Raw genomic sequence first — 23,985 nt, forward strand, 5'->3', positions numbered from 1 at the left:
CTCATCGACTCAGTCAGCTTCTGGGCGCATGCCTTGACGAGATCTGGGGACAGAGCTTCAACCATCGGGAAGGCAACCGGGACTGGCAGCTGTTGCAGGGCGTAGTGGAGGTCTCCTAGCCATGAGGCATTGCCAGCCATAGCCAGTAGGCGAGACTCAGCTAGGGCGGCCAAAGGCAGCAGCGGGCGCTGGGTTACCACATAGAGGAGATACCGCAGCACCAGCGAGAGCCGCCGGTATCTAATGGGCCATAGGCCGGTTTCAGTATACAGCACGACGCATGGCGATCGTGGGTTGACGCCAAGAACCCGGCGCAGGTAGGTTTGCTGGAGCGAGGCCAGCGTAGCATGGGCCGCGAGGCGCACGTCAATGGTGACCTCGCATCCTGAGATGAGGTGGCAGTCGACGTGAGTCTGATACAGTGTGATGCTCGCCCAGGGGGGCAGCGTGTCGACATAGGATTCCACTGACAGGCATGCATTGGCTGTCTTACGCGCGACTGATATCCTATGCTCGAGGTGCGCTTCGAAGATGTCACGAGCTGTTGATAGGAAAATGATGCCCACGTAGGTGTAGCGGTCGACAAGGGCAATGCGTCTCCCGTTGATGACGAGATAGGGTGTCATAGGCGGGAGCGGCCCAAAGATCATGAGCTGCGTCTTGGACACATTGATTACTGCGAAGTTGAGACCGCACCACAAAGCCAGGTCATCCAGCTTGCGCTGCAGTGCCCGCGCCGACGTGGAGAACAGGACTATGTCGTCCGCCTGCTCTAGGTGAGACACACGTATGCCGCCGAGGGAGACATCGTCCTCGTGTTCCGAGATGACTAGATCCGCGAGGAACAGGATCCAAAGGATGGGTGAGGCCGGGTCGCCAATGAGAATGCCCGCCGCCGCAAGGAAGGGGTCTGAGATGTCCCCGTCATGCCGGATCACGTAGCGTAGCCGGGCATAGAGCATGCGTAGCCAATCAAACAGCGGACCTGAGAACCCGGCCTCGTGAAGCTTTGCCCATAGACTCGGCTGGTCGACAGACGGGAACGCGTTTGAGAGGTCCACAAAGGCCACATAGAGTGGCTTCCCAAGCCTCCGCGCCTTCTCAATTGCCGCCCGGAGAACAAACGCGTTGTTGTTGGTGCGGCATCCAGTCCGAAATCCGTTCTGTGAGGGGGGAATTTGTCCGCCAGCCTCAGCCCATCCGCGTATACGACGCTCGACCATTAATGTGAGCATCTTCAGCAGGCAGCTCTCAAGCCCGATTGCCCGGTAGTTCGCCGGATCTGCAGCGTCCTTGCCCCGCTTGGCGATCCCCGATAGGATCGTCGTCAACCAGGTTGATGGGACATCCAAGGTATTGATGCTCTGCTGGAAGAGCTCCCGCAGAGCCTCATTGTCCATCGCCAAGATATTGTCGTACGAGACCGCATCATCCCCCTTCGCTGACCGTCGAGCGTGCTTTCGAATGTGTGCCTTAGCCTCAGCAACCTCATTCACCGACCAGGCCCGGACATAGGGCTGCTGTCCCTCGGGAATCGCTGTTCGACTGGGCAGGCTACGCAGCCACGCGTTGTTGACAGCATAGCGGGTGGCATCGAAGGAGCCTGGCAGGACATCAGGCGGGTTCATACGGGGCACGAAGGCGTCGCGCAGCTGCGACGCCGTTACCCTCGAGGGTCGCGGGGCCGGGTCTATCAAGCCTCGGAACGCCCTCCAGAACGATGCATCCGGCCTCGCCGTCGTCAGCAGCTCGTCGAGGTATGCCTCCCGCAAGCGCATGAGGTTCCTACTTTCGGGGGTGAGATCCTCGTTGCCGGGCAGCCCCCTCACTCTCACGGCAGCCACAGCATTAAGCTTACGCGGCGCCGTATGCTCCGGGAGGTCCGTGTGGACCTTGCTGGTTGTCGGGCAGGACATGCTTGATAGCCCATGCTCGGACGGAGGGGGGCCTGTGAGGTGCATGAGCTCAAACGGGGCGAGAGGCCCCGCCTGTGCGCATCCTATGCGCGCCAGCTCGTCTGCTGCCTCGTTACTGACGTTGTTTGCGTGCCCTTTCACCCAGTGGAACGCTATAGGAGCATGGCGCTCACGAATAACATCCACAATATTGCGTAGGATGTCTGCGTTGCGGCACGCCCACCCAGCCGCTGCATAGCCGGGCGCCCAATGACATATAGCCCGGATGGCATAGTCAGAGTCGGTGTAGATACGGAGGGACAAGCAGGGGTCGGTCTCACAGATAGCAAGGAGTATCGCGTACAGCTCAGCCCTGTTGTTTGTCGGCGGTGAAGGAGCGAGGACTGCGCGGTTCTTAGCTGAGCCACGTCCCCAGTATACCCCCGACCCCGCCCTTGTAAACGGGCCGTAGAGCTTTCCCAAGTCCCGCGATGCCGATCCATCCGTGTACATGCTAGGGGCAGATCTGGAGGTGCACTGAGCGGCCCCGTATAGAGACTGCAGGGCGGCAGGAAGGGACTGCCTGCTCTCAATTGTCCGGCGAAGGAGGTCGTCGAGAGGGCTTGGCGTTATGGGTGTCCCCACAGGGTTGGGAGGTGCCGCGTGAGGACGCGAGACGTCCGCTGTTTCCGGAAAGCTAATCTGCACGGGCACCTGGCTCACAGTCAGGCCTAGGGCAGCATGGTCCGACCACTCAGCCCAGTGGGGGAGTACTCGCATACGGACGCGAGGAGACTGGGACCTTGTCAGCTGCGCTGATGCAAGGACGTAGTCGATGACCGTGGAGCCTAGGGCTTGGAAAGACGTATACCGCGTTATTGTGTCCGCGTCTTGGAGGGCCGTCCCATTCACGACGTCAAGCGCATAGTCTCTGCACAAGAGTAGCAGGGTGCGTCTAGGGTATGGCTGTTTTCTGGGAAGTCCAGCATGCGGGTTTGCGTTTGGGTGATCGGGGACGTGCTGGGACCTGGGCTGATTTCTCCGGAGAGAATTGATGCCAACATCGGAGAGGAGAAGCCGACGAGATACCGGAGTACGTAGAAGTCGACACCGTCTGAAGAGCGGACAATCGTGTCTGCGCGGGCAAGGTCATCGAAAGGATGCGAGGGTTTTGAACGCGACGATAAGGTATCATCTCTGTCTATGGCACGCGTTAACGCGGGATACGGAACATGAACAACATGACGCACTTGCAGATGCACGAGACGAGACAAACGAGAGAGTCATCGACTTGCTTGCCCCCCCGCCGCTGTGATACTCCAACAAGTGAAAGTACGCCGCCGCCGAGATCGACTCCATGTGCGGCGTGAAGTCATCGATTGCGAAAGCAGGCTCGTCGCGCGGCACCTTGGTGACGGCGACGAGGGGCGCAGCAAATGCATCAGCGGCCTGCTTTGCGACCTTCCTCAGGTCCCTCCTACACACTTCAGCGTACACGTCGAGAGGTCGATTGTTGCAGAAAGCGGCCAGTTTCTTGGTCAAAGCCGCTGTTGCCTCCCGCATCTGGTACTTCAGCGCACCTTCTAGGAGTGGTGAGACGTCCTGTACGCTGCTGATCCTCGACTTCTCGACCGGATAGCACATGCGCAGGAGAGCCTCGAGTTTTTGGCTGTTCTCCGAGACAGGGATGACAGGAATAGGGTCGTTAGCAACATCCGGCGAAGAGGGATGTATAGGTTGCGGCAAGGAGAACATATCTGCAAAGAACGCGGATGCAATCCGCAAGATGTTTCGGTGCACATAGAAATCCACCTCGTCCGCAGACCGGAGGACGACATCTGAATCTCCATGAGAGTTGTCGAACGGTGCGACAGCCATCTTGGTCATGGTGAGGTTGGACAGGGTAGAATGATGTTCCGCTTGATCTACGTCCTGCGACTCCTTGTGCGACGGCGCTGTTGTGGTACCAAAAGATTGTGTTCCTGTGTCTGTAGTATCTGAGGATGGTAGTGTATCAGGTTGGGCTGCCATTTTCTGACAACGTAGAGCGGAAGTTTGGATTCTAGAACCACGTCGGTCGACGTCGGTCGATTAGCATGCGGTAGATAGTACATCAATACAACGCACCTTCGCAAATACTGGGTTGAGGACAGTCAAGCACAGTGGAGAGTTCTAGCTGAACCTGATTTTGAAGCCTGTAGTAACTCTGAGCGTGCGGCTGTTACGCGAAGCGTGACACCTAGAGCACTAGCTCTCAACCTAACCCTAAACGTAGGGACCTTAGGTTCTAATCGTCCTTGGATGGGGAGAATGGTCGAAGACGCTGCTAAGTCCGTCTAGCAGGTCGAGCGGGGAGTTTCTGATATCCAAGGAGCTGGTGAAGCTTCAATAGATAACCAGGTCGAACTAAGGTTCGACCGCTACTGTACACAGGTCTTATATACATGGGGAGTTCAGGGCAGGTCCTGAACGAGTCACAACTACCTAGCCAATAGGAGCGCAGGGGAGTGAGTCATGACGAGTCAGGGATCAAGTCATAAATAATGAGTCAAGTATGAGTAAGGGACGAGTCATACTGAGTCAGAGATCACGTGAACTGCTCCGGGTTGGGCCGGAGCAAACAGCGAAGGAGTCCGAAGACTGGAACCGTAGCGTCATGGGGTTGGGCCCATGCTAGGATAGCACAATGCTCAAGTGAAAATAAGGGAAAACAAACGTTGACGTAACATAAGCCCCTTCCTAGGGTCGACGACCTCGTCGATCTTCTAAGAATAAGGCGGCGGCAGCGGAGCATTCTGAATGGTGGTGGACCCGTCACGATGACGGTGGATGACGGCGTCGACTTCTCCAGTATCGGTATGCTGGAGCTCAAACGTGCCCGATACCGGTGAGGCGATCGTGGGTGAGGGTTGGAAGGATGACGTAGGAGTGGTAGCGAGTTGGCGGATAGGGACCTGTTCCAGGTCCTGAGTGAAGTCCGCCAGGGGTTGACGTACCGGCTCAGGGCGAATTAGGTGAGGGGGGCGAGGCGGGGCCTCACGCGTCGGGATCGACCGGACAGGCACATTCTCGTCGTTTTCCTCCAAAAGGCCGAAGGAGGGCTCCAACGTCTGGATGACGAGGTTTCTTCTGCCGTCATCGTCGACCGGGGAATCCAGGTCCACGTCCGTGAGTCCAGGCGAGGTAAGGATTCCGCCGAGGTATGGTCGAGGATGAGGGGTCGGGGGTCGGACTCCGGTATTTGCACGTCGTTCGCTACGAGGAGGACGGGCGCCGATCAGGTAGGTTTCGTCGAGGAAAGGATGGTCCTCGTCATGCATAGAGTCGCCGGCTCGACGGGCCTCTTCGCGGGATTCATATACAGAGATCATTGCTGCCTCAACGTGCATGGCCAGGACCGTGGCACGGGTAAGGCTGACAAAGATGCCGTCGATGCGACCATTCCGGACCACATACCACCTATTGGCCTGCTCGAATCCGATCCGTTTGCCGCGTAGGGTAGGAGGGAGGAATTCGGTTGGTCGGGAGGTGATGAGACCACTGAGCGCGGAGTAGATATGGTTGGCTTCCATCAGCCAGCGGTGGGCGACGGACTGCGTGAAGATACCTCCACGCATCAGGTCGTTCAGGGATCGCAGGTCCGGCGGGAACGTGGGTGCTTCAGCTTCAGAAGCTGAACAGAGGGCCTCAGTATGTCCCGGCTGGCGACGATTGCATCGAGGGCAGCGGTAGTGAGAGCAGTCGATGGTTCGGTGGTAATCAGCATCGGTGCCCTGGCAGACGATGCACGGGGAGTAGTTGGTGATCATGCGAGCAAGGTCGCATGCGTCGACATTCGGGAAAGTGGGGGTTACAATGAAGTCGCGAGAGTAGGTGATATCGTTGATGGGGATCAGGTGGCGAGCGGCTTGTTTGACCGCGGAGTAGTCTTCGAGCTCCTTGAAACGTCGGAGGAGTCGTCGCGCGGAGGCATCTCGTCGGGATATGAAGAGATGGATGGCGTCCTCGAGGAGGTCCTGCTGGACCCAAACGTCCGCCGCTGCCTCATAGAGGTCAGTCAGTGTGTCCATTGCATCGAGAACGACATTGGGGTCGTCGTTGATGAAACCATCACGCTCAAGTTGCGTGAGGAGGGCCCCGGGTGCGCAGAGGACCTGGGAGGCGAGGGGCCAGTTGAGTGTCCCTGGTGGAAGTGGTTTCGTACGAAGGATGGTTTCGAAGAGGGAGGTCGAGTCGCGGGTCGGAAGGAGGGGGTTGCCTTGCGTGGAGGCCGAGGAGTGGGGCGGCATCGTAGTTCGTGTCCTTCGGTGCGCACTCGGAATCGGCATTTGTCACAGAGGTGGTAACGGGGGTCAAGTGGGAGACGTTGCTTGCGGTTCAGGCCGAGATAGGGGAGCTGGGTGATGACCCACGCGTCGTAGTAAGCCTTGAGAGAAAGGTCGTCGTAGGCAGCGGTGGAGGGCATAGAGCTCGACTCAGCAGTCGCAAGCGTTGTCGTCTTGGGGTCCGAGTCTCACCACTCCAAGACGGCTCTTCTCTTTATACTCGTAGAGGAGTCGGAGATGGTGCGCGCGTTTGTACTCATCGAGGGTCTCTTCCCCTGTGCCCAGGAAGACGTCTTCGGGTTCCCACGAGTTCTCACTGGGAGGGTACCCTTTCCACTTCACGAGGTACCGGCGTCGGCTTGCCGTGCCCTTGTGACCAAGGATAGCTTCAAATTCCCATGAGTTTTCTCCGTCTACTTCGTCCGGGGGAGGTTCTGTATAGGTCGGGCCGTGTTCCTCGGTCTCATTGTACGGGGATAGGAGACCGGCGTGGAATACAGGGTGGATTCGCCATTGCGGAGGCAGTTGGAGGCGATACGTCGCTCTTCCCATGACCTCGGTGATCTTGAAAGGACCTTCCTTCTTAGGAGCTAGTTTCCTCGTGGCGTAGGGGAGGCGGAGGTGCCGCGTGTCGAGCCATACCTGCTGATCCTTCTTGAAAGCAGGTGTGCGGTCCTTGATTCTCTTCTCAATGACTCGTTGCGCAGCTTCTAGTGCGAATGCGGCTTCTTCTCGGGCTTTCTGTAGCCGCTTGAGTCGTTCTTCCGTGGTCGGGGAGTCAGCAACTTCGGTGATGTGGGGGATTCCTCGGGGTTCATATCCCATCATTGCGTAGAATGGCGACATCTTGATGGCGGAATGAGGTCGGGAGTTGTGCGCAAACTCGGCGTCAGGGAGCATCTCGTCCCATGTTTCAGGATTGTTCGCGCAGAAGATTCGGAGGAATATCTCGAGTTCCTGGTTGGCTCGTTCCGTCTGGCCATCAGTCTGGGGGTGGTACGCCGTGGACAGTGCGCGTTCAATTCCGGTCAGGCGGCAGAGTTCTCCCATGACCTTGGATGCAAACTGAGGGCCACGATCGGAGATGAACTTGCGTGCAAGTCCGAAGCGTCGGTACACGTGGTCGTGGTTCATCTTGGCGGTTGTTTCGGCATCCACCTGGTCTGTGCATGGGATGAAAATTACCCCCTTCGTAGAGTCGTGGTCCACCACGACATAAATAGCATTATGTCCGCGGGGAGTCTCGGGGAGTGCAGTGATGAAGTCCATTGTTTGGCATGAGAACGGTGTGGCAGGGTGTTGCGGCGGGATTGGAATGAGTGGAGTCACAGTGGGATGCGTGTTCGGTTTCATCTGCTGACAGATTCCACATCCCTTGACGTATCGTGCGATGAATTGTCCCATTCCAGGCCACCAGAAGTCGCGTTGCACGAGGGTGGTCGTCTTGTGGATGCCCGGGTGACCTGCGGAGGGGAGCTCGTGGTACAAGTGTACCACGTTCCGTCGGAGTCCCGCATCCGGAGGAACATACACTCGTGATTGATACCATACCAGGTCTCCGTCCATCTGCCAATCCGTAAGCGAGGTCTTCGCGGGTGCAGGTCCTTTGCCAAGGAGAGCATCGAAGGCCTCCTTTACCATGGGTTCTTTTTCATGGCAGTCTCGTAGACGATCGAGGAGGTCCGCGTTGATGGCTCGCACGAAGAGCTGGGGGGCTAACATTACGATGTCGTCGTTGTCATCAGCCCCGGTATCATGGTCACTGCGTCGGGATAGAAGGTCGGCGATGGTCATTTGCGTTCCAGGGACGTGTGCCAGTTCATAGTCAAATTCGCTGAGGAACAACGACCATCGTGCTTGTCGTCGATTGAGCTTCTGCACGGTGCGCCAGTAGGTCAAGTTACGGTGGTCAGAGCGGATTTGGAGCTTGTGCGGGCTACCTAGGAAATAGTGTTTCCAGGTCTCCAGACCGCGTATGATGCTGAGGAGTTCACGGTCGTAGATCTCGTAGTTCCGTTCGGCGGGGTTCAAGGACTGGGAGATGAAGCCACAGGGGTGCAAGTCTCCGTTTGCATCACTCTGTAGCAGGACACCGCCGGTAGCAAACTTCGAGGCGTCGCATTCGAGAGCAAATGGCCTGGTTTCATCTGGCATGACCAAGGTGGGAGCACGCGTAAACTCGTGCTTCAGATCCTCAAAGGCGAGTTGTTGCTCCTCGTCCCAATGCCATCGTACGTCCTTCTTTGTGAGGTCCACTAGGGGTCGTGCACGCTCAGAAAAGTGGAGGATGAACCGTCGGTAGAAATTCGCAAATCCAACAAAGGAGCGGACTTGCTTGACTGATTCGGGTACGGGCCAGTCAGCGATTCCGCTCACTTTCACGGGGTCCATGGCAATGGTGTCCGGTCGGATTATCATTCCCAGGAATTCTACTTCAGTGACGTCGAAGTGGCATTTCTCGGGTTTGAGATAGAGGTCGTGGTCCTTGAGGTGCTGGAGGACTCGTCGAGTCCGTTCATGGTGTGTCGTAGTGTCCGCAGAGTAGATCAGGATGTCATCCATGTAGATGACTAGCCAGCCTTCGGCTAGCATGTCTTCGAAGATGGAGTTCATCATCCGTTGGAATGTCGAGGGCGAGTTGCATAGACCGAAAAACATGACCGTGGGTTCGTATAGTCGTGGCGGACCCTGGTTGGATCCGGGAACCGCGAAAGCTGCCTTCCACTCATCGCCCTCCTTGATTCGGACATTGTTATATCCGGCGCGCAGATCCATCTTGGTGAAGATCTTTGCGCCTTTAAACTTGTCCATGAGGTCCGAGATCAGGGGGAGGGGGTAGCGGTCTTTGACCGTATTCTCGTTAAGCTTTCGGTAGTCCTGACAGGGTCTCCATGTTCCATCTTTCTTTCCAACGAAGAAGAAAGGACTGGCGATCGGAGAGTTGGAGGGTCGTATGTAACCTTTTGACTCGTTCTCTTTCAAGAACTTGTCAAGTTCCTCGCGTTGAGCATGACTGAGAGGGTAAACCTGGGTCTTCATCTCCGAAAACCCCGGTTTCAGGTTGATCTCGTGGTCGTACTCGGTGTGCTCTGGGAGTCGAGATGCCGTTACTTTGTCGAATACCGGGAGGAAGTCGTGCAGATAGGGAGGAACGATTTCCTCGACCGTCTTCTGCTTCTTTCCAACCCACTCAGAGAGCGCTAGCTCAGTGGCAGTGGTGGTTCGTCCGATTGAAAATGCCGTAGGGATTAGTGCGCCGGTGCCGGTTCGTATCATCCGATTGATAGCATGCCTGGACGGCAGGGGCTCTGGGGTGTCCTCGTGTTCCTGCGTCAATGGTGTTTCAACGAAAGCGAGTGTTGCCAAGTAGTTTGCACCAGGGGCATACGATGCCAGGAATTCGTCAGGGTCCAGATCTTCGGTCATGGACCGGAGTCGTGCTTCATAATCTTCCTCGCTTTCGAGCGGTTCAGGGTGTGGGTTCATAGGGGGGAAGTTGGGGAGTTCCTCAATTGGCTCGTCCAAGAGAGAAGTCTCCGCTACAACTTCCTTCTGAGGAGCATCAACAGCTCGCTCGTGTTCTTCTTCGGGAACATCCTCGACGGTCACTCGTCGAGGTGGGGTTGGTTCGCGGGGTTCTTCGGGGCTGCAGTCCCGATCGGGTGGTTCCTCAACTTGTCGGCGGATCCGATAGACGGGAGCGGGAGGTAGCTCCACTTTGACAGTTCGTAGGATTTCCGCCTTGCTAAGCTGTTCGTTCTGCTCGCGTTTGGCCCAGTACGTCTGGTCTTCAAACTCGAGCTCGCCTGTCTTCCAGTCGATGATGGGGTTCTCCTTCTGGAGCCATTCATGGCCTAGAATGAGATCCTGTCTTCCGATCTCGGCAACGTACGCCTTAACAAGCTTGGTTGTTCCCTTCCATCGGTAGCGAAGGGCGACGGCGTGCGATATGGTTCCCTTCTTGTTGGGAGTATCGTCTACGTTGAAGACCGGGATGGGTCTGACAAGGGGTACTGAGGGTAGGCGTAGTTTGATGACAAGGCGAGGGTGGATGTACGTGGCCATTGCGCCGCTGTCGATGAGAGCTTCCGTTTCGATGTCTTGATGCACTCCGATCACCATGAGAGGAAAGTAAAGGGCTTTGAATTGCGTGATTCCTGTTACTACATGGGATATGTGGAGTGCATAGGTGGGGTCTGGGCGCATCGATGACTCAGACCCACTCAAAAATCCTTCGACATTTGCTCAAAGAGCGGAGCGCGTTCTTCGAGCGGGAGTTCCTGGAAGACTTCTCGTACATAGGCGGGAGTAACTTCTCGCACGTGGGTAGAGGAGGCGGGCACACGGCGTGGGGAAGTTCGGTTGCACTGGGTGAACTTCGGGTTCAGTCTCTTCTCGGGACAGTTCCTGAGGAGATGTCCGGGTTTGTGGCATCCGAAGCAAAGGCCCAGTTCCTGGTGACGTTGCCGTTCCCTCTGATCCATGGCATCGATCTCCATAGGTTCGTCCAATCGTCCGCTGCCTCGTCCAGAGGGGTAGGAGGAGCGGTGGTTGTTACCCCCGCTGTTCCCTCCCTCGTAGTAATTGGTATTGTAGATCTGGCGGGAGTCGAGTCGGAGGACAAGGTCAAACCACCCTTGCAGGGTCGTGGGTGGTTCCATATTCATTGCCTTGTCAAGGAGATCACGGCGGATTGCCCTCTTGAAGAACCCGGAGAGGGTCTTGTCAGAGAGGTCGGTCCTGGACGCGATGGATCGGAATTTGGGGATGAAGGCAGGGGTGGGAGTCTTTCCTTGCTTTAGAGTCGTAAGCATTATCGAGTCTCTGTCTCCTTCGGCATAAACGGGGAACGCCTTCAAGAAGGCCTCCTTGAAGTCTTTCCAAGACTCAAACGCATGCTTGCCCTCTTCTTGGGCATCAGCTTCTCCGTCCATGTGTAACTTCTTCCAGTAGAAAGCATCGCTGTTGTCGTCGATGAGGAGGAGAGCGTAAGCGATCTTCCGTTGATCGTTGGCATCGGCATTGCCTGTCGCGCTGTAGTACATTTCGAGACGTCGGATAAACGGTTTCGCATCGGTAGCTTGTCCCTTGAACTTGTCAGGTGCGGGGACCTCAAGCTTAGTAGCCGTGTTCGTGCGGGTGGTAGACATTGCGTCGTCTGATTCGGGTTCGGGTTCTGATTCGGATTCGGGTTCGGGTTCGGGTTCGTTCGACTGCGTCTCGAGTTCCGGTTCGAGAGGCTTCTTCTCGACACCTGTAGCGAGGTTCGAGGAATACTGGGTGAGGCTAGATGTGCCTACTTCGGGTACAACGTGTACCAGGGGGCTAGTTCCTACTGCGGGGGAAGTAGCTTCGTGCTTCGAGAGTTCTCGTCAGATAGCCGCTGGAGTCGCCGGCTTCGGTCGTTCGTCTTGGATCTTCCTGATCCGTTCGGCAGCCTTTCCTTTGGTGTCTAGGTAGGCGCGGGTCTGTTTCTGTTGCTCTTCGAGGGGAACAGTGTCGTGGAAGAAGGCCCAAATGCGCTTCTCTCCTTCTCGTTCTGGTTCTTGCACAAGCACAGGTCTGTGCTCACCGGTGTCGTTCTGATACTCGAAGAGGCGAAGGTCGTCGTTCCACCAGAGGTTCGGTAGGGTTGGGAGCCCGTAGGTAACGGGTTCGATCTCAACTCGGTAGTCCGTGGTGGATGGGGAGTCCCCTAGACGGAGGGGCACTCCGGAAGCGTGTGTGAAGATGTGTGGGCTCTGCGCCTGAGCAGGCGGAGCGTAAAGATCAGTTCGACCTTATGTTACGCAAAGCGTGACACCTAGAGCACTAGCTCTCAACCTAACCCTAAACGTAGGGACCTTAGGTTCTAATCGTCCTTGGATGGGGAGAATGGTCGAAGACGCTGCTAAGTCCGTCTAGCAGGTCGAGCGGGGAGTTTCTGATATCCAAGGAGCTGGTGAAGCTTCAATAGATAACCAGGTCGAACTAAGGTTCGACCGCTACTGTACACAGGTCTTATATACATGGGGAGTTCAGGGCAGGTCCTGAACGAGTCACAACTACCTAGCCAATAGGAGCGCAGGGGAGTGAGTCATGACGAGTCAGGGATCAAGTCATAAATAATGAGTCAAGTATGAGTAAGGGACGAGTCATACTGAGTCAGAGATCACGTGAACTGCTCCGGGTTGGGCCGGAGCAAACAGCGAAGGAGTCCGAAGACTGGAACCGTAGCGTCATGGGGTTGGGCCCATGCTAGGATAGCACAATGCTCAAGTGAAAATAAGGGAAAACAAACGTTGACGTAACAGCGGCCAGTATGAAGCGTGAATATAGTAAGTACACTCAGACTGCAATATCGATCCCCGTGGCAAATGGGTGCAAGCCGGCCACAGAAAGCGTGTTATTGAATGTCATGAGAAGGCACTGGCATGTATACAGCGTGGTCGAAGCCCAGCACAATCGTACGTAACGGTAGTATGATAAGTACCAGTACGTAGTGGCGTCGGTCCTACCACCCGGGCGTCTCCGGTCGGCGCTTTGTAAGCGCCCGAGTCTTAACTGAACTGCCAACTGCAACTTCACGAGCGTGTTGGCCGTCAGATCTCCTACATGGAGAATGCACCTTCGCCATTGTTCAACGTTGAAGCGTATCTTCCTCGCTCGGTAACAATGGAGCGGAAGGCTGGTGCGGGTCCCGGCCCGCTGTGGCAATGAAAACATGGTGGCGAAGAACGTCGACGAGATGCGGAGGATGGCCTTGTGTGCGTAGAAATCGACCGCGTCCGAGGATCGAAGGATCACGTCTGCATCGCCGTACGGGTTGTTGAAGGGTGTATCGGCGGTCTTGACCTCGACGTTTTCGGTTGTCGCAGGTCCGTCGCCGTTCGCTATGGCCAGGCTTGACTCCGTGGATAGTGATTCAGAGTGAGTCGCTGACGCGTCTGGGTCAACAGGCGTACTCGGGATTGACATAGAGCTAGACTGTTGAAAAGGATCAGCCCTCGATCGGATATCGAAGCTAGTATACTTGAGGAACTCACTGCGCTGTTAAGTATCTTGAGCGAGGGATGAAGGAAGGGGTGGGTGGGTTTGCGAGTTCGATAACATGCGGAAGACCCCGGTGCGTCTGCGTGGCTTCGATCCTACACCGACATCGATCCTCGAGGCCTGCTTCGCAAGGGTCTGATTCAGCGTCAGAGAAGAAGCATGTCATATGACAAGAAACGGCCACCCAGTATGCAAATGCAACACCAACAATCGCCCATCTACGGGTACGTATTGCTGCTAAAACCGGACATTAACCTGAAGGCTCACAACCATGAGGTGAACATCCCGAGCATAGAATGATGCTACAGCAGTGTCTGAATATCGTACATACAACTCGAATACAATACTTGGCTAGTCCGGCACATACCGCTACAAAATCGATACCGTGCTGCTGCCTGCGTGCATACGCGACCATTGAGAGCGCCACTGGATGCCGTCCCTGAAATTTGGGATCCGATCACCCGAGCTTGACCTGTAGACAGCTCAGGAATGCGCGCTGAAGAAACAGGACAAGGATACACACCTTTACAAGCTCCTCCGCTATCTTCAAGATCGTCTGTTGTCTCAGCGACAATGACCGCTTACTGACAGTGACAGCATCCTTAGCCGCGCCAGTGTCCTTCTTTGCGTCAGCGGGCAATGATCTGCCAAATGCAGACCCGCCACCGACAACAAACACAGGTGGTCCAACTTGGCCGAACACACCCGGTACCGCTGCTGGAGCTTCCTGGCTCGTCGACGAGGGCAAGACGCTCTCCACATTCAGGCTCGCGGGAGGGTCACGAGCGGCCTGTTCCTGGGCACGCTGATGCAGCGTCATCCAGAACTAAGCCTCGCCAGTGCTCGCAACCCACGGCTCCTGACTCCAATATTGGGCCTGGGGAGCGTTGCCGCCATGCCACTTCGAGAGGATGACGTTCCGGCACTTCTGGCGGTAGACGAGGATGCGGCGGTACGGCCCTGCGGACACGACGTCCATTTCCGGTACGTGGGCGTCCGAGTCGGCGAGCTCGTAGACCGCGCGAAGGGCGAACTGCTCGATCATGTTGTCCCAGCCGTAGTGCGAGGCGATGAGGTACAGCCGCAGCGGGAACGACTCCGCGGCGATGATGCACATCCGCTTTGCGAACTCCTCTGCCCTCGTGACCTTGTACTTGCGCGCTGCGTCGAGAAGCGAGCAAGCATCGTGGATACGATCGTCGTGCGAGGACCTCGTTGGCATGGCGGGGTCTGCCATGGGGTAGCACAGAGGCAGCAAAAGCGCCAGGATAGACCCGTGCTCCGCGATGCTGACCCGATGTTCGCAGGTCGAGCGAGCGGCATCCGGCGGTAGCGCAAGCCGTTCGCGTAGGACGGGGGATGCAAATGCTAGGAAATTACGATGAACGTAGAACTTGACGCCGTCAGAAGAGTAGAGGACAGTATCCCCGTGGTTTGTGTCGTCGAAGGGAGCAGGGGCCTGTTCCTGATTTCCGCTAGGGATCGACGGTCGGTTCGGCGCCAAAGGCAAACAGAATTTAGGTGTCGGAACAGCGAAAACAGAAGTAGCGGACGCGCGTTTCGTGTGGAATTGAAGCAGCTGGTAATATGCCGACGCCGACACGGTATCCATCAGCTCCGTGTACTCGGCGATGGGTCGAGGGACGCGATACCGCCCTGTTGCTGGGCAGGGTCTTTGCTCCTGCTTCAACACACAGAATGCCGCTGCCGCTTGCAGGACAGCGCCTTCGAGGTTGTGCCTGCACGCCACTGCAAACACCTGCAGAGGATCAGAGTCACAAGAGGATAGCAACTCCTTCGTCAACACGGCTATTGCTTCAGTCATCTGATACTTGATTGCGGCTCCAAGGATAGGGCTGAGAAACGCAACACCAAAGAAACATGGCTTCGCGACAGGGTAGCATATGCGCAGCAGACGGTCAATGGTGTCCGCGTTCTCCGAGATGTGAATGACGGGAAGGGCAGACTCGTTGTGAGAGTCAGAGTCCGACGACGCGGGCTGAGGCAATGAGAGCATGTCCGCGAAGAAGGACGACGCGATACGCAGCACTGCTCGATGGATGTAAAATTTCGCCATGTCTGCGGTCTGCAGAATAGCGTCCGCATCTCTGTGGGCGTTGTTGAACGGAAAATTCGCGGTGTATGAAGCCTGCTTCGGTGGCGACTTGAACGGTGTGGCAGAGCTGTCAGTAGTGGGGCCAGCCTGGGGCGACGCAGTCACCAAGGCCGTAGTAGCCATCGTGTCTGTACCTGTGATGCTACGAGTCAGTTCTGTTCGTACTAGAGAAAGAACTGACCTTGATGTTCAGCAAGCAGCTAAGAGGTGGTGGACAGCGCGAGTGAGGGAATTTCGTGGAGAGAAAGGCAACAGTGGCACTGCGGGTGCCTGATAAGTACTGTCCCAGCGCCGGCCCTAATTCCCTAGCAACAAGACAGTATTCAGTGCTCGAGAGCACTCGTCCAGTAGGCGACTTGGGATCATGACAGTAACGAAGGCAACTGATTGACAGCCTGAAGAACAATGGGATGCAGACTCGTGGACTTGGGGTTTTGTCTCAGAGGTTCCAGACGATGCACCTGCGAGGGCGATTTGTGATGACAGTCGTTCCAAGTCCCCAAGATATTGTTCAGCCTGTGTTCTTCCACCAATGTGGTACGTTGAACGTTGAACGTCGGTCGGTCGTCCGTCCGAGTCGGAGGAGGCAGTGAGGCCAATGCTGACTAAGCGCGGCGCCCAACGGAGGATTTACCTCCCATTTTCAAAATCAAAACCAACCCATATACTTACTTACTGTATTCGTCATAAGTTCACAAAGTACTTATTGTTCGTCTTCGGAGTGAAGTCGTCCTCTGACTCATCCTCATCCTCGAGCTTGTCGACGTCCCAATCCTCCTCCGCCGAGCCGAACCGTCGGGAGGTCGTTCGCCCAACCGTCGCAGGTCGAACCTGAGTCCCTAAAGATCCGCTGAGGTCCGGCTTGAAATACCTCTGTATTCTCCGCGCTCCCTGTGTCCTACGTATCAGTTTTTGCAACATGCGTCGCGACGAGGGTGTCAGGCTCTTTGCGTCCGATGCTGAGCGCCGTGCAGATGGAAGCGGCGGCCTGAAGGCCCATCCGCGGATGTTCGCCATTCTCGATCGTACGAGTGGTTATATCAAGAACGACGAGGGCGGGCAGACGCTGCGCGATCTTTACAGAGCAGGTGAGTCTCCATATACACTACCCTCCGAGTTCAAATCCCAACACTACACTTCAGGCACCGTTGGCCAGGACCCCAATATGTACAGGCGGTTCGCGCTGGATTGCTTTTCAGGCCAGACTACCGCAGTCCGACAGGTGAGTAAGACAATCAAGCTTTGATGCTGAGAAACTCGAAGGGATGGGCGAGAACAATTTTCGGAGAGTATGAGGCGTCATCGCAGAAACACTGAATCAGTCTACTGTAGGCCGTCGAAAACGGGCGAGCACCTGATCTCACCGGCACCGAGACGCCATACAAGTTCGGTTATTGCACCTTGGTCATCGCAGGGGCTCAGCGCGGCGCAGCTCAATGCCCCGGGGCAGACCACGCCGCGACGCTCAAGTACCTTCTCAACAGCGGCGCCCCTGTGGACTCATGCGACATCGTGGGTCTCACCGCGCTCCACCACGCAACACAGAACACATATGGCCCCACGGTCGCGCTCGCGCGCGTGCTCCTCGAGAACGGCGCGGACGTCAACTACCAAAACCGCTATGGCGAGGTGCCCATCATGGCCGCCTTCCAGATCGGTGACCCGCGGATGGTGGAGCTGTTGATGGAGTTCGGCGCCGACCTGGCGAAGCCCGACGCGGACGGGACGACGGGCCAGAGCATGTTCGTGAACACGGGTCCTACTGTCACAGCGGCGGTGATGAAGTGGATGAGGAAGCGGACCGGCGAACAGCTGCCTCTGGACGGGAAGTCATGCGCAAAGTGCGGCAAGACGAACGGCGCGCTCAAGATCTGCAGCAAGTGCCACGCAGTGAAGTACTGCTCGCCCGAATGTCAGAGTAAGTACACCCTGGATGCAGATGTGACCATAATGGTGACGAAGGTCTCATGCTCTCTTTCAGGGGCACACTGGCGGGAGCACAAGCAGACGTGCACGCCGTTTAACGCGGCGACATCCGTGACCGTCCGCCCATCGTACAGCGACCTTGGCATGCTCCTGCCTACCGCTGACGTCACGCGCCAAAGCCTGGGTATCCCAGCCGCCCCGCACCCCAGCTCGCACAACCGCATGTCACATAAGCCGCACATGAAGCCCGGGCAGCCGAAGGCGATGGTCATCAAGGTGCAGGTGCCGTATACGGGCAGAGCGCCGACGATGCAGGACGGACTGATGCTCGTGTACGACAAGAAGCGCGATTTTGTGTGCACGCTTCGGCCGGGTGACAACCGGGAGGCGTACATGCGCATCGCGCAGACAGTATGGACGAAGGGCGTTGGTGGCGCGAAGGCATACTTCCCTGCGGAGCTGAAGAGTCGTGACGAGCTCGTCATCAAGGTCGGCGAGGTGCTCGCTGAACAACCCTTTTGAATGGTCAATTACTCGGTTTCCCCTCAAGGTCATCATCGTCATCCGTGTATCAAACGTAACCTGTATTCCTCCTGGGCGGTAGTCTGTGTGCTCTGTGTATCATAGTTTTCATCATTCAATGGGCTTTCTGGTAACTATATCCGATTTCGTGTAAACCTGATCCACATGTCACATATGAGTCTGCACGTCTCTGAGTCTTCATTCTGAAGGTCCGCATTAGTCACGCACATAGGTATGGCACTGTGACGCACCTATCCAGTCACTCTGAACCGAAACTCGTCGTAGTCTTAGAATTCGACCTGTACCAGGGTAAGCGAAGGACACTCGCGATGACGTCCGGGTCTCCATACCTGTGCCAGTGCCTCTGCTGCCTGCATGATCTCTGCTACACTCGGCCGGCGTGGATCGGCCGGTTTGCTGTCATCGAGGGGAGGTGCGTCCGACTTCGCTGCGTCCGAGCTAGACTCACGTCCAGCAGCAATCTTCTCGTTCATGCGAAGGTGCATGACTAGCCACAGCTCGTAGTCGCCGGGCTCGCTCAACCAACTGCTCTTGCTCCAATATGGGGCGCGGACCACAGCCTTCGAATTCGAGAACAAGCCGGGGCTACGACTTGGGTACCGAGCAAGGATGAGGTCGCGGCACTTTTGGCGGTAGACGAGCAATCTGCGGTAGGCCGCAGACGACGCTATCTCCATCTCCGGGATGTATACATCGGACGCCTCGTATATGGCACGACAGGCAGCCTGCTTCATGACGTCCGCCCAGTTGTAAACAGACGCCACGAAGTACACCGACAGTGGGCGATCCACCAGGCCGATGGTACATATCATTTGCTTGGCGAAGTCCAACGCTCGTGCGACTCGGTATTTCGAGGCTGCTTCAAGAAGGCGGTATGCAACGCACAGGCGGTCCTCGTGCGATCCGCCTGTGATTTCGGGGTCGGGCATGGGGTAGCACAGCTGGAGCAGTAAGGCCAGCGTCTCACCATCCTCGGGTAGGCGGAGGGTGGTGTCGTGCGAGGCATTGCCCACGGAAATATCTTGTGGCTCGGGTGTCTCCCCCCCAGAGGCCGCGGAGAGCATCTCCGTCAGCGTATGGGAAGACCATCTGAGAAAAGCATGATTGACGTGGAACTCCACCCCGTCTGAAGAACAGACGACGGTGTCTGCATGCCCTATGTCCGCGAAGGGGTGCGCAAGTACTTTCCTAGGAACGAGGTCGTAGGTCCTTGCAAGCGCGCACTGCGTTCCGATCTTATTGGGCGCGCAGAATGTAACGTGCTCCGGGGCGGACATCACTTGCAGTTGTTCCCGGAATCTTCTGTTCTTCCGAGCTATTTGCGCGACATCGTTGTGGTACTCCAACAGTCGGAAGTACCATGAGGCAAGGACAGTGTCCATCTCTGGGACATACGTGTCCATGTCTGGAACTGATACGTAACCAGCGCCGAATGTCAAGAACGATGGGCGGCAGAAAGTTGCAGCGGCGACCCTCGCTACATCGTCCAAGCCTCTGTGATAAGCTTCAGCGAAGGTTTGAAGCGGCTGAGAAGCGCTAAAAGCCCTGAGCTGATCTGCCAGCGTTGTTGTTACCTCCGAAAATTGATATTTCTGCGCCGCGGCGAGAATGGGAGAGAGCTGCCAGATCATGAGAAATGTCGGCTTGCTGACCACCGGCGGATAGCACATGCGCAATAGAGCATGCAGGATCCAAGCGTCTTCTGAGACAGGGATGACGGGGAGAGCATTGATCTCACCCAAACAACCAGAGGACAAGGCTTGTGGAGTGGATGGACGTGGCTGTGGCAGCGAAAGCATATCTGCGAAGAACTCCGACGACATCCTTAGGATAACTTTGTGGACGAAGAATTTGACTGCGTCTGCGGATTGAAGGACTAGGTCTGCGTCACCGTATCTATTGTTGAAGGGAGGATCAGCGACCTTGATGGAGATCGGAACTACATTCTTCTCTTGGCCTGAATTGTGTTTTTCATATGAGGGAGTTGGGGAATCTCGATTATGGTCGTCGTGCTTCGCGTCCATTGCGCTGAGCGGTTGATGTGAGCTTCAAGCTAACGACTCAGCGTGGAGTAACCAAGCCTCAAATCACTACTCACTAGGGTCTATAGCAAATGGTGCCGGTGATCGTTGACTAGGACTTATGACAGTCGTCCGACGACGCCACGATAGACCGTACAGGCTTCGTTGACACGCGTGGACGAAGCGCCAGTTCTCGTGACAGAAGGACAACACACACTCGAAGACTCACTGTACAATCGGCTTCCCCTCTGGCTCAAGCAAACACTTAGCACCCTCTCCCTAGCTCCCAACACGCGATAGTCAGCTGGCACCCGTGCGTCGGTTATGTATGTTGCCTGCGGGTCCTGCGGTCTTGGGCGCGGTTGACCTTCGATGTGGCCTTTCTGAGATGTTCTCTGGGCTAATTTCGACGCGTAGATGCCAAAGGTGAGGTCGCCAAGGCCGTTTGAGCAAGGTATTGGGTAGTCTCCCCTAGGCAGACTCTAAACACGACCTTCTTGAGGGGAGGAGGGCGGTCGAGGTATTGGGCGTTGTGTGGGCGACGGCCGCGAGACGCGAAGTGGCTGAGGCGCGTCGCGCGAAGCGCTCAACCAGGCTCGGATGTCCTCCCAAGCTTCTTAGTACATATCAGCGTCGCATGACATTGAGGAGTCTATCACTGGTGAGTAGACGGGATGCACAACGTTGCATCTGTCTCTGCGCATCTACAATGAGAAACGGACGAGAATCACACTTCTGAGACTCAATTGACCGACTTCAATTCCCTAAGCCTACCCGGCTGAGTAGCCGGGCCGTTATAGCATGACGCTCTGCGAGTTCCACAGATAATCAAGACACATTACTCGGGAGCAACATACCGCACGATGTACATTGATAACTAGAAAGCCTCTTAGACGGGCATATTACAGTGCGCTGAGCGATCAGCATAGCGACCTTTGAAACGCCGGCACAAAGGGAAGTACGTAAAAGGAAGGCGCGCGGGCCCTGCAGCCACATCTGTGGCCACGGGAATTCGAAATAAACAAAGGCAACTGAACTCGCGTAGTAAACCTCAGCAACTTTCCCCGCATCGTGGCTCTTGACTTTCTTTCTCTCACACTTCACGACTTGTTCAACACTCTTTGCGCGGCTGGAAGCTCGGCGCGTCCAATAACTTATGCTCTCCACTATCAAATCTCGATTTACCTCCGAGCCACAGGCGTCCTCGCTCCCGGCGCTCCTCGCGTCGTGGCCGGCGGAAACAGCGCCACCGCGTTTCCTAGGCAAGCCCAAGAAAGACCTCCCGGTCGACACCTGGCTCGTCAAAGTCGCGGAGGCCTGCGTTGCGAAGGGTATACCGCAGAAGCTATGGCACGAAGTCGCCCGGCACTACATGAGCGACGACGCGCGCAAACGCGTCGAAGAGGTGGAGCAAGTTATGCGATGCGCGTTTGGCCACTCGTGGGGCTGGAAGTGGCATACCTTCGGTGTTGCCCTCAAGAACATCGCAGGTAAGCTGCTGCGCGGCACTTGGTTGGTATCAGCGCCGATGACCAGTTCTGTCTACAAAAAGGGAACGTTGATCGTAAGAAGACGGAGGCTGTCAAAGTCCAGCGGAAGTCTACCGGCTCTTGGTGGATCATCGGCCGTGGCGGTGACAAAGGCAGCAAGGTCAAGACCAAAGAGCCTCTCCCCGTGCCCGGCTTCATCGCGAGGATCACGCAGAAGTCCAGCACCAGCACCCCGACCGTCAGTGCTCCATCCTCGACGTCCCAGAAGCAGGCCCCGAAACAGACTGGCTCCAAGCTGCTGAAGGCCCAGCCGACCGCGGCAGCGCCGCCCAAGGTGGCAGCGCCCTCCGAGTCTCTCGTCACGCGCTTGGCCACAACCCTGCGCCTCAAGGACCCGCCACCCCCGCCGCCCACCACGCTCACAGCACAAGTCCCAGTGTGGCTGCTCGCCGCCTCGGAGGCCATCTTCGCACTCACGCCGGACACGACGAGCACCATGTCCATTCTCGCCGCGGTCTTGATCACCGTGGGCTCCATACCAGCGCTGCCCTCCGTGGCCGCCGGCACCACGGCCACCGCGCTTGGGGCTGTTGCGGTTGGGCTGGGGACGATGCTGAGGGAGAGGGCTCTGGCCGCGGCGGATGATAAGTAGAGAAGTGCTATGAGGCTTGGGATATCAGGTGGATCGGTCTTTGGAATGAACGTTACGAAGCAGTGCGCTGGGCGCACAAATAATATTGCGTCTGTATTGTCTGCATCATGGTTTGGTCTAATGTGATCGCCTTGGATGTTGCGAGCGTCGTCTGACTAATGCAGGCTGGAAGCACCCTCATGAGTAGCATTAGGCGGCAACAATCACGGCGATGCAGGGGAAGCGGCATCCGATTGCCAATCTGGCGAAGGCATCCACCGCCCACCCAGATGTTCCAAGGTAGGATGTGGTCCTTGCACTGGAGCGCCTAGTTAATACTTAAGTACAGGCTAATATGAGGAGCGACCATCGCTTACCATCGACAGACAGACCCCCTTTGACATATCGGTCGGGAAGCGGTATCTCAAACTCCCTGCAAAATTGTATCCACGACTCGGGCAGAGGTGCGCATATGCTCAACATGGCTCGTTTGTGGGATCGACTATAACGCTGCATGACGCCGAGGTATGAACATGAGTCAGGTGAAGACGAGCGGGACACCTACGAAGAATGATATCTCTGCGGCATGTAGGAAGAGATCGTCCTCCGGAACGGACATCACGCTTGTGATAGAGGGATCTAGTCCGGCGGTATGGGTGCCGGTGTATCTGACGTCTCCAAGAATGGGAACTGCGACGGTGATCGTGTCAGAACGAAGCGGACCTTCAGTATGCGTCACACAATACCGTCAAGGACCTCCGCCATATGCACACGAATCTGATGCATGAAACCAGTCCGCGGTCGCACCGCGACAAGACTGAGAGGTGCCACCGGCTTGTCGAACACAAACAATGAGAATCGATTGTAACAGTATGAAGCCGCACTCACCGAAGTAGCAAGCAGCTCCCACTCAGACATCACCTCCGCTTTCCTGCGAATGAGTGTAGGGTCTGAGCAAGGTCGAGTCGTGATCAGTCCCCCTGGCCCTCTCAGCTTCTGCATGATCCCCTCAATCACTCCAGTTCGTTGAGGAAAGCGGTCTGCACCGCCGCGCACTATTGCTAGGTATGTCTTCCGTATAGTGCGCTGGCTGAACTGAAGCGAGATGGTAGCTGCTTGCCTAGACGTAGTAGCATAAAGTAGGGCCCCCGTAGTTTCCTGAACGTGCCAAATGAGCTCCATGCAGACCTGTTAATCTAGGGCATTAACTTGCCCTGTCAAGGCGGTGAACGACATATGGGAGGTACGGAAGGTTGAAAGCTCGTTGAACCTCGCTCTAGAGAGAAGTCGTGAGGTGCTGTCCCCGCCGTGCATGGGCATACAGACCATGATGCTGAGTGTAGACGCGACTTGCTCGTCCCCGGCCTGGCCATGTCAGCGAAGGGATATAGTATATTCATTGGAGAGGCTCACCTGCTTTCCCGTCTTATCATACTGACACAAGAATCCCTTTGGTTTGTTCACCGCTATGATGCTCTTGTCCAAGTACAAGACTGGGATAGGCAGATGAGTCGGAGCTGTCGAAAACCTACGGAAGCCTGAGCGGCATGCAGAATGCAAGAGATGGCTGGCTAGTGTACGCATACGCAAAGAACAGACAGGCTTTGTTTGATTGAAGACCGTTTCTACAAGACGCCGTACTCCCACGCCGTACTTTCACGGAGCTGCTGAACTCCCTGCTGAGCCAAGAGGAGGAGGAGGATGATGAGAAGGAGGGATCCGTTTGGGTTTCCAAAACGGGAAATCAACGCCCGGGATATGCCGCGGCGAATATAATATATCCTCCGACTCCGAGAGCCTCCGAGCCACCTCGCACGACGTCCGAACGTTTACCGCCATTGATTGCGGAAGGTAGTTGCTGCTCTTGCGTACCCTTACTAATTGATATGAATTTGGCCTTGCTCACTCTTTTTAGACTCGGACGCGTCTTGGCAAAGTCGCGCTGAGCCCGCGAACTGTAACCCACCGACTCGGTTGTCAACTCTGTCTCAGTTCGGCCTGAGCTT

General features: G+C 56.4%; 7 protein-coding genes across 7 annotated transcripts; 2 read left to right on the forward strand and 5 right to left on the reverse strand.

Moving 5' to 3' along the window:
* Positions 1–1,991: 1,991 nt before the first annotated feature.
* On the reverse strand, positions 1,992–2,675 carry C8Q71DRAFT_705990 (ribonuclease H-like domain-containing protein; the record flags this gene model as incomplete). The annotated part of the gene is made up of 1 exon (XM_047920480.1): positions 1,992–2,675. A coding segment is annotated over one exon (684 nt), but the record flags the coding sequence as incomplete, so codon positions are not given.
* A 411-nt stretch (positions 2,676–3,086) lies between these two features.
* C8Q71DRAFT_705868 (uncharacterized protein) lies at positions 3,087–3,782 on the reverse strand (the record flags this gene model as incomplete). Its single annotated transcript, XM_047920468.1, has 1 exon — positions 3,087–3,782. One exon carries the CDS (start codon positions 3,780–3,782, stop codon positions 3,087–3,089), a length of 696 nt encoding a protein of 231 aa, XP_047779671.1.
* Positions 3,783–12,810: 9,028 nt separating this feature from the next.
* C8Q71DRAFT_897968 (uncharacterized protein) lies at positions 12,811–15,916 on the reverse strand (the record flags this gene model as incomplete). Its single annotated transcript, XM_047928768.1, has 6 exons — positions 14,103–15,916; positions 13,776–14,057; positions 13,620–13,691; positions 13,246–13,260; positions 12,939–13,186; positions 12,811–12,907 (listed from the first exon to the last, which is right to left on the reverse strand). Exons 1-6 carry the CDS (start codon positions 15,489–15,491, stop codon positions 12,811–12,813), a joined length of 2,103 nt encoding a protein of 700 aa, XP_047779672.1. The 5' UTR covers positions 15,492–15,916.
* A 119-nt stretch (positions 15,917–16,035) lies between these two features.
* Positions 16,036–18,187, forward strand: C8Q71DRAFT_753664 (uncharacterized protein). Its single transcript, XM_047923447.1, has 4 exons — positions 16,036–16,456; positions 16,511–16,590; positions 16,701–17,286; positions 17,350–18,187. The coding sequence occupies exons 1-4, from the start codon at positions 16,288–16,290 to the stop codon at positions 17,814–17,816; spliced, it is 1,302 nt and encodes a 433-aa protein (XP_047779673.1). The 5' UTR covers positions 16,036–16,287; the 3' UTR covers positions 17,817–18,187.
* C8Q71DRAFT_722967 (uncharacterized protein) lies at positions 17,932–19,861 on the reverse strand (the record flags this gene model as incomplete). Its single annotated transcript, XM_047921560.1, has 3 exons — positions 17,932–17,972; positions 18,068–18,115; positions 18,286–19,861. The coding sequence occupies 3 exons, from the start codon at positions 19,859–19,861 to the stop codon at positions 17,932–17,934; spliced, it is 1,665 nt and encodes a 554-aa protein (XP_047779674.1).
* Positions 19,862–20,824: 963 nt separating this feature from the next.
* C8Q71DRAFT_753672 (uncharacterized protein) lies at positions 20,825–22,044 on the forward strand. Its single transcript, XM_047923448.1, has 2 exons — positions 20,825–21,348; positions 21,411–22,044. Exons 1-2 carry the CDS (start codon positions 21,015–21,017, stop codon positions 21,998–22,000), a joined length of 924 nt encoding a protein of 307 aa, XP_047779675.1. The 5' UTR covers positions 20,825–21,014; the 3' UTR covers positions 22,001–22,044.
* C8Q71DRAFT_753677 (pseudouridine synthase) lies at positions 22,045–23,705 on the reverse strand. Its single transcript, XM_047923449.1, has 8 exons — positions 23,393–23,705; positions 23,306–23,344; positions 23,193–23,255; positions 22,868–23,137; positions 22,726–22,813; positions 22,545–22,669; positions 22,357–22,489; positions 22,045–22,307 (listed from the first exon to the last, which is right to left on the reverse strand). Exons 1-8 carry the CDS (start codon positions 23,561–23,563, stop codon positions 22,204–22,206), a joined length of 993 nt encoding a protein of 330 aa, XP_047779676.1. The 5' UTR covers positions 23,564–23,705; the 3' UTR covers positions 22,045–22,203.
* Positions 23,706–23,985: the final 280 nt, after the last annotated feature.

The sequence above is a fragment of the Rhodofomes roseus genome, assembly GCF_022264815.1.
Source record: "Rhodofomes roseus strain CIRM-BRFM 1785 chromosome Unknown C8Q71scaffold_8, whole genome shotgun sequence".
NCBI classification, from domain to species: Eukaryota; Fungi; Basidiomycota; class Agaricomycetes; order Polyporales; family Fomitopsidaceae; genus Rhodofomes; species Rhodofomes roseus.